This window comes from Halictus rubicundus, unplaced genomic scaffold, assembly GCF_050948215.1.
Source record: "Halictus rubicundus isolate RS-2024b unplaced genomic scaffold, iyHalRubi1_principal scaffold0168, whole genome shotgun sequence".
NCBI lineage: Eukaryota > Metazoa > Arthropoda > Insecta > Hymenoptera > Halictidae > Halictus > Halictus rubicundus.
In genome coordinates, this window is record NW_027488709.1 from 125786 (window position 1) to 136044 (window position 10259).

The 10259-nt window shown below is 35.9% G+C and overlaps 1 protein-coding gene across 1 annotated transcript; it reads left to right on the forward strand.

The window, feature by feature from the left end:
• The first annotated feature begins 802 nt into the window (after positions 1 to 802).
• LOC143363907 (uncharacterized) lies at positions 803 to 2482 on the forward strand. Its single transcript, XM_076804438.1, has one exon. The coding sequence runs from the start codon at positions 803 to 805 to the stop codon at positions 2480 to 2482; it is 1680 nt and encodes a 559-aa protein (XP_076660553.1).
• The last annotated feature ends 7777 nt before the right edge of the window (positions 2483 to 10259 follow it).

Consider the following 10259-nt stretch of genomic DNA (forward strand, 5'->3'; position numbering starts at 1 on the left):
GTCAACCATCAACATCTGGTTCTTTTACAAAAAACAAGTAGCTCTGACCAAAAAACTTATAAAAAAGAAAAAAAGGGAAAACTTCCGACAATTTGCTGCCAACCTCTCCCACAAAACTTCACTCACCTACATCTGGAACCACATCAGGGTACTTAAAAAGTAAGTGGACATCCACGAAGAACAAAGAAAGTACAAACTCTGAGCTACTCAAGGAAAATATTAACAAAGCCTCAGACAAACTCTCCCCTCCTTGGGTTCCAATAAATCTCATCATAAACGTAAAAGTTACTCCAAACCCATTCCTAGACTCCCCGTTCGACTTCACCGAATTCAACAATGTCATAGACCGATCCAACCCCAAATCATCCCCTGGACTCGATGGAGTAGATTATAGGATGATACAAAAATTATCAACCAAAGCTAGACTTGATCTACTTGACATTTACAACGAATTATTCACAAATCATCGCACACCAGAAGACTGGAACAAAACCCAGGTACTATTCATTAAAAAACCGGACAATCAAAACTTTAGACCCATCTCACTCACGTCTTGCATGAGTAAAATCATGGAAAGATTAATAAACAACAGATTACTGTGGTGGTGTGAGATCGTAGACCTCATACCCCCAACTCAGGCAGGCTTCAGAAAGGGCCGCTCATCTACCGACAACTTCCTCAACCTAGCAACCTACATACGGTCAGGCTTCGCTCTTACCAACTTACAACTGCAGCTTTTCTTGATGACAGCGCTGCCTTTGATAACGTCCAATGCCACATTCTGCTGAATACTCTAGCCAAGATGGGAATCTCACGCAACATCTTTCACTTTATAGCCAACTGGTCATACTGCCGCTTCGCTTGGCCCCCCAGCTTCCACGGCATGAGGGTAATCTATAAGGGCCTGCCACAAGGAGGAGTCCTCAGCCCACTTCTCTACAATCTTTACGTCGCCAACATCTTCCAAGATATTCCCAAGAAAGTGCACATCTCCCAGTACGCAGACGACATAGCCATATACACAAGAAGCTCAAGCCTGGAAGAAGCCAAAACAACCATTGAAAAGTCTTTTGAAAAGGTACGAACCAATCTCTCTGCAATAGGCCTCGATCTTTCATCAGAAAAGACCAATATAGTGGTCTTTAACAACGGAAGACTACTAGCCGGACGCACCCAATTTCGATTAGGCACTACAGAAAAGACGGATCTAGACTCTGCAAAATTTCTGGGAATTCACTTTGACAACAGACTAAACTTCAAAGCTCACATACTTTCTCTCCACAACCGCTGCTTACGCACCATGAACATAATTAAATTCCTTAGAGGCGTCTGGTGGGGAGCCCACCCAGACACATTAATTGTACTATGTAAAGCCCTGATCAGATCCAGGCTGGATTATGCCTCCCACATATACTTTCCAAGCCAACAATCTCTCATAACCAAACTCGAGTCCATTCAAGTGCGTGCCCTCAAACTGGCCCTCGGACTTAGAACATCTGCTCCTACTAATGTAGTTTTGGCAGAAGCAGGGTTACCATATTTCGAAAACAGAGCATCCTTTTTAGGTAAAACCCATCTCATCAAGATTACTTCCAACGTAAACCACATTTCCAACAGGTACATAAAAGAATTTGATCAAATAACCTCCTCGAACCCTGGCAGTTTACTCCATAAAGCCTCCAATGTTCTCATGCACTGCATCAGCAATATTCAAAAGATCTCCCATACTTGCCATAAAGACGATAACTTCCCCTGCATAGCCGCATCTTACAATGCCATGAATTTCCAAATTTCCTGCGACCTCAAAACAGGATTTCAATTACAAGGATCCCCATTTCCAAACACAGAATTTATAGACCACATTAAAACCCACTATCCAAACCATCTTTGTATTTTCACTGACGGCTCTAAAGTTCAAGGCGGACTCTCAACAGGTGCAGGTATCGTCTGCCTTGAAGGAAAGTTCTCACTCCCTATCCATATTAACCCCACAGCTTCAGTATACACAGCTGAATGTGCAGCTATATCAATAGCCCTAGATCTCTTTAACAACTCTGACAAACCTCTGCTAATCTGCTCCGACTCTCTCAGTGCCCTTACCTCACTAAATAACGCCTCCCCAAATACTAGAACCAACTATCATATCATTGTTATCAAACAAAAAACATACAATCTAACAACCAAATTTAACAACCACAAACACGTTTCATATATATGGATCCCAGCCCATAGTGGAATACATGGGAACGAAGTAGCAGATAATCTTGCAAAAGAAGCCACAAAAAAAGCACCGTCCTTACAACACAAAATCCCTTACACAGATTACAAAGAGTTTTTCAAAAACGAAATGTGGAACGAGTTCCAATCCCTCCTCAGGGATAGGTTTCATAGCAAAGGAGTTAAATATTTTCAACAATTCTTCAATCCGCATAAGAAACCCTGGTATAGAGATCTTGACCTTCCCAGAGAACTGATAGTATGATTCGGAAGAATGAGGACCAATCATGTTAACACACATGAATCCCTGGCCAAACTCAAAATAATACAGCATGCCACTTGTGAGTGTTCGCACCCCACCCAAGACGTAGACCATCTAATATGGTACTGTCCTCATCGTCGTAAGAACAGAAATCTAATGGTCTCCAAATTACTGAAAAATAACTGGAAACCCCTGTTTAAAATAGACACCTTCCTAAAGAACCTCAACGCTACGGTCTTAAACCCCATCAATACCTTCTGCGCTGCAAATAACATATTCTTATAACACCCCAAATCTACAAGCACTCCTCACACTGCTCAATTAATCAGTATTAAATAGTATAAGAATAGTAAGATAAGTCCGATAATTACCATTACAAATAAGAATAGATATAAGGCAATATATGTGCAATACAAGAACCAAATCAAATAGGTTAATCTAGTATCCAGATACCAGATATAAGAATATAAAGACTAAGTAAATGTAAGAGCGTAAACTTAAGGTATATAGACAATAAGACAAGTAGAAGTGACCTCGTAAAGAAAATGTGATAGAAACCACATAGCTAAGTACCAACCCGAGAAAACTGTAAACAAATACTGTATAGGAAATAAGAGATATACATAGACTTACATATAGACAGAGAGGAAATATATATAGATAGATATAGATAGATATAGATATATATAGATTTATAGATATGTATATATATATATAGATAGATTTATAGATAGATAGATATATATATATATATATATATATAGTATATAGGCATATAGGTTTAAGTACAAGATGAATTTATTATGTTCCTTATACAAACCAGGTCATGGGCCATATTAGGCCTAAAGCTTTATCAATAAAAAAAATATATATATATCTCGTTGGTGCTGCCAGCCTTACGGGAGAATGTGTCGCTCGAAAAATACGGTGTTTTCTACCGCCCTCTAGGATAAATTTTGGCTGGAGTAAGTAACAGAATGCCAACGACGCCAACGACGGTATCTCGTCGGTGCAGAAGACCACTAAGGAAATTCTCGTCCGTGAGAAGTTGAATCATCACGGAACCATATCCGACGAATGTATTCGAATTAAACAGATATTTTTTTTAGTGTTGCTTTTTAAGGTTTAAAATATTGAAAGTAAAACTAACATCAAGGACAAAAAATTCGTAAAAATATTTTACGTAAGAAATTATTAAAGCATAATTTTAGGAAAATCAATTTCTACTTCTTTCATATGAGATACCTTAATTTGTAATTTAAAAATGTTTCATGAACAAGCATTATTTCCTTACACTTTTTTTATAGATAATTGTTCCAAGGATCGATCTGTGGGAACAGAAATATGTTGAAAACCAGAGTAGCGTTTATTTAACGTACTATTCCGAATAATATAGAGTTTTGAGAGAGAATCACGTGGATGAATTAATATGTATAAAATAATATAATTGTAGGAGCAAGGATGAGCAAATTTTTATTGAAATAGTCATTTCAAACAGCGAATAAAAGATAAAAAAATAATTTGTTACGCGTCAAATAAAAATAATTATGTTATCTCTATTCCACACGTAATGACTTTATTCGACGAATAAAGATTTTTTTTTTAAAGACCGACCAACAGCCTACAATGTAAGCAGATGGAGAATCGAGCATTATTGGCAATTTATGATTTTATGTTTTTAATCAGAACAATATTGTTAATACGAATGAGTTGTAGAGCTTATCCCGATCAAAATGAGCCCAAACACGACATCATTTGGACTGTCTTTAACGAGATTGTAATTTTTATCGTAACATTACGTATCAGTGAAACTTGTTCGATTACACTTGAATTTGACCTCATTTTCATCAGGAAAATCCCCTCCATTTGCTTGTCACAATTTTATGAGGATATATTGGAAAATCTAAAAGTTTAAACTTTCATTCGTGCGCGATTCTACATCCGCTTACATTGTATATCGTCTGTCGTCGCTGGGTCTTTGAAGCTCGGCGCTCGGCAAAAGTTATTCGAAGATTTATTCGAAGCCTTCGAATAAAAGATACAGATAAAAGATGAAAAAATTATTCGAAGTTCGAATAAATCCGCTTCGAATAAAAAAAATTATCTTTATTCGTCGGATAAATTCTCGTAGAATAAAATTATTTATCCGATACTCGTCGAATAAAGATACTTTTTTTATTCGAACCTTGTAACCGTGTCGGTTACATATCGATGTATCGCGTGTATCCGACAGCGATACCGACCCCACCACAACATTCTATTACGGTGCTCGCGAGTCCGAACGTAGAGAAGGACCGCGAGATATCGCGATACCGTTCGATTTGCGCACGCATCGATCCCCACTCGATAACGAACGAAGGAGGTCGATGCGAGCCGTAGATCCGGCACTCTACGTCTAGAAGCGGCCCGGGAAACACCTAATAGTAAATTGTGTCTGATCGACGAAAACCGGTACGCGTTCGAGAAGTCAAACTGACTTAGCAGGGCAAGGCAAACCGTCCTTCCTGCTCTCAACGTGTACGCGCCTCAAACCGAGGAGTCGCGATCGAAGCGTCGAACAGACACAATACATTCGTCTCGCGATACAAATCCTAATTCAAGGTTAAAGCATAGTTACTGGGTACGTAGAAGCACAGACGAGGTATAGGAGTAGACCAATCACCATATGGGGCTTCGTGTCTCATATGTAAACAACTGGTTTTCTTACGCCCTCTACGCTGACGAACGATAACTGCTGGAACTAGATCCACAAGAATGATAAAATCTGGTCAAATACAAATGATTGACGAGTTATGTACGGGATGACTATATGTTCAAATTATATTTTTTTATTAGATGTCATAAAAAATATAATATTAATTATTACAAATATAACATTAAATAAATATAGATACCACATTTTCAAATTATAGAAATACAATTTTCATACATTCATTTTATACATTTTATTTATACATTTCTCCATACGTATAATTATTATTCGCATTTCTATAATTTTTTAACACTATTGATGCGCATCCATTTTGAATATATTTTGTAACTGAATTTGAAAAAGAAATTAAATTGAAATTTACTATATATTTTCATGTATATTTCATTTAAACAACATAAATTTTAGCTTCAAAGAATCATGTAAAATATCAATTAATATTAATTGTGAAATTCGAAAGAGTTAAGAATTAATTAATCAATAATTATGTAGTTGATCGTTTTTTGCGAGATGTCAATCTATATGACTCAGAATGTAGTTGTGTTATTTTCTTTCACGTTTGTAGTGAGAAAATAAACGACGAACGCAATATGTTGTAAGACACGTACGAACACAACTGCATTCATCAAGCTCGATCAGACTCGTCCAGTCGTGATGCCAGAATCATGGGACGCCGCGGCGCGGCGCGCCGTCCCACGTGGCGGGGGTGGGGGCAAACCCTTTCGCCGGCTTGGCCCCACTCAGACGTATCGTCGTCACATTACCAAAATATCGAGCGCCTGAACCGCAATCGATTCCCGGTTCGGCGAGACGCACATTTTGCTACAAATTTTAAACTAATAAAGATATCAATGCGATATTTGGACTAGAAATTTTTTTTAAATCGGGTTTGATGTCGTATACTGAAATATGTTCTATATTTCTGAAATAATTGTTTTTGTTGATTTTTAAGATAAAGCCGGATAAGATGGTCAAAAGTGCCTCCAAACCAAATTAATTTTTAGTCGCACCATGCTCAACAAAAAATTACGAAAAAATTCATGAATATTCTATCTAATATCATACACGACTGAGATTTTTTTCATAATTTTTGGTTTGCAAAATCGATTTTTCGAAAAAAATTCATATTAATAATCACGATGAGACACAAATAACATAATAACATAAACGTGGTCAACTGAAAAGTTCGATATAAAATCGTCAATTTTATGCTTTCGGATTTGTTTAAAAATCGATTTTGCAACCAAAAATTATGAAAAAAATCTTAGTCGTGTATGATATTAGGTAGAATATTGATGAATTTTTTTTATAATTTTTTGTTGAGCATGGTGCGACTAAAAATAAATTTGGTTTGGGAGCACTTTTCATCATCTTTTCTGGCTATATCTTAAAAATGGACAAAAACAAATTACTTAAAAATTATAGAACTTATTTCTGTACACACCATTAAACCCGATTTTTAAAAAGAATTAGTCCTAATTTCGCATTGATATTTTTTTTTAGTTTAAATGTTGTAGCAAAATGTGCGCTTCGCCGAACCGGGAATCGATTGCGCTAATCGGTGGAACGCGTCGAATAGTCGAGCAGGCAGCTCAGACGACGTTACGAGTCCGCGGAGGGGATAGACCCCTCCCCTGCCGTGGGACGGCTCGGCCGCGTAGGCAAGATTCGTTACCGAAACCGTTTTCCATAAGAGTTTTGAATATTAATTTAGTCTTCGTTATTCTCCGATTTATAGCGAATTTAGATTCGTTTTTATCAGAAAAACATCTCCAATCGGCTCATAATATTTTCATTACGATATTTTTAATAATAAGACAGTTGGGTTCTGGTTGTTCATTATTAATAGGCAATGTGTTACAATGTTTCCTTTCGTAATTTCTTCCGATCGTGGTCTTGAGAATTTCAGTGGCTCATTGTCAGTCAGGCAAGCAGCTACCGGACACAACAATGCAAGCTCATAAGCATTGCTTACTAATAAAAATCTAATTTTTGCAATAATTTATTGTCATGTTATGAAAATATGAACAATAAATTGTAAATATTTTTCTGGTAAAAATGAGTCCAAACACGCCATAAATAGAATGAAAAGGATGTTAAGGAAGTGTGTAGGAATAAAGTGTAAATAAATATACATAATTACGCGGAATATTTACCAAAAAAGTAACATTAATAATGATATATTTAAATACTAGCAAAAATACATAATAATGTTTTTAATACGAATTCCTCCGCATGTGGGTGAATTTGTGCTTTTTGATGCTCCCTACATATACATACATGTACATTATATATGTATATGCGCAGATGATCTCCTAGAAAGAATACATTACAATTAGACATAAAAACATACTTTTACATATGTAATAAATTCTACTAGTTATTGGGCTTCAAAAATCAAGCCACGTTACTATTAAAACCAGATATACCATTATACGTATAATGCAATTGTAATAGCATGCCACTCTTTCATCTTAGTTCTTCTATTACTTCCCAATGCAGTGATGTAGTACATGCAGTGGTCAAAGTAATAAAATTAACAGGATGGGTCACGTGAAGGCGTGAAAGAAGGTCTTATCCATCCCAGAGTACATTAAATGTTTACCAACATCAGCATACGTGTACAAACGTATACACCACAATAAAATATACGAAGTTATATATTTACACATTTTATTAAGTAAAAGAACATTGAGTGTACTCCGAATCGTGAAAAAAAGAATAAATCAAGCAAAAAAATCGTTAAGAATATAATACAAAGTCTTTGCATGATAATAAAACATACAAAACAAAACTGCTACAATCACCATATTCCTCGAGCCAAAGCAACTACAAATGTATTCCAAATATTACAATGCAGCTGTATATATTTCTTAATTGCTTCTATAAAAAAATCATTTACAAAATGTTTATTAACCTAGTTTCCAGAATTTCATATACACGACGTATACGCAAATCTCTATGCATGAAATTCCGAAAATATGATTAATAACTGATTTTAATGAATTTATTATAGACACACTTAAAAAGTATATTGAAATACCAACAGGATTATCGATAAAAATGAAAAAATTTAAACATGTCTGAAATGCGATAATTTGGAAAATGTTTTCGCGGAATTTTTTATACATCTACATTTCTTGCCGAGCCACACTGTATCCTTATGAATTTTTACTGTTAATGTAAAATATACAATGTCTTTCTTATGTTCAGCGCATTCGTCTTGGTTAAAGCAGTTTGGATATTTCTGTTCCACAGAACGTGAAATTATCGAAAATATCGATAGTTTATCTAATATGAATGCCTCGCTGCGTATGGATGGGTAAACCATGTCAAAAGTTTTATTTATAATTTTAAAAATGGCCGAAAAATGTACACTCGGGACACAAAGATGCCCAAATTCAATGTTATCGTGTACAATATATGCTGTAAAGGATAACAGTAGTTGCTCGTGTCGTGTGAACGTTGCATTATTCTCCAAAAACATATCGTAACACCTACGACATCCCGATTTTTCAATACATTTTTTAGCGATATACCCTGCAAAGTATTCAAGCGCACACGATTCTAGCTAGCACACCGATGTTGACAGTTCTTCAATATTATCGATTTTAATATTGTCATCAAAACTATCATCATCTGTGTTCTCTTGGATAGCAGACAATGAAGCATCTGATTCCAACGTGGCTGATTCACATTGTGCTATCATATCCCCCGGCATTAACGGTGCATCGTCATCAGGCATGCAGTTACCACTATGTATACTACGATTCAAATTCAATAATATATTTTTTTGAATTGCAAGACGCACCGCTTTTACCGAAGGATTGCGATCATAGGTGCCACCGTGCATTCGAAGAACGGAAAAAAAATTTTCAATGCAATCGCTGTTTAAGCGTGATGTTATAAGGAACATACTGCCTTCTTCTTTTAAATCGTTCCACAACTGCAAGGTGGCATTTATAGATTGCCGTAATCCCAAAAGACATGGATGTGTTTTACGACCGTTAGAAGAAAGTACAAACCAATTGCTCATGTTGGTAACATGCGCAATTAAATGTTGATCAATGTTATTAAAACACGAAATAGCACGCTTCATGGGATTTGGATCACTGGTAGATCGACTGTTTAAATTACCAAACAAATCATTAAGCGTTTCAAAGAAACTAGCTGTGTGTTGTACAGTATTTGTATTAATGCTACCAGTGAGTGAAGCGGTAAACATAGCAGCTGACACTCTTTTGCTAAAAACTTGAAGAGCAAGCTTACACTTCATTTTATCTAAAGAATTTGGAAAAAAATGTTTATCGGATAATTTGTAAGCTGCTCGCGTACTTTTATCTTTCTCCAAATTCCAGAGAAGTACTACATCGCGCCACGAAACTATACAGTCATTAATAGAAAAATCATAATTTAATAAATTATTCCTAATGCTCTTGAATAAATGTAAATAATCAAAAATGTAATAAATTTTTTGACCATTTCATATAAAAAATGGCTTCTCAACAGAAACACGTTCATCTGCTACGCTTTGATAACTACTTCCCTGATCGGAAACAACTGCTCTGACTTTCAAACCTGTCTCATGCAGTGCATCTAATATTTCATCTAAAGTAATTGATAAATCATGTTTTTTAACACCAGTTTTTGATACAAAGAAAGCCAAAGGTTGTTTCCAATTAGTGAACAGCCCGCGTATCATAAATACAAGAACCTGTGTACCCACAGCTACATTTCTACCCAAAAATCCTAAATCTTCGAAACCTTCAATGACCTGCCGTTTTGGGTGGAAATCGAGACACTTTTTGATGGCCATTTCATCAAATACAAGGGTGGAATTACGATCTGCAATTTCCATGTAAGAAGATTTAAATTTTATCGCGTTAAATAAATTTGGACAAATTCCTGGCCAAATGTCGATTTTCCCGAACCATCGACTAATTGTGGATGGACTTGGCAAATGAAAACCAAAAATTTCACGCATTTTATGGTACAAAACGGGAGAAGTGTAGTGCATTGTAAGGCATAATTGTTGCTCCTTTTTCGAAAAAATTCTCCACGATTTGAGTT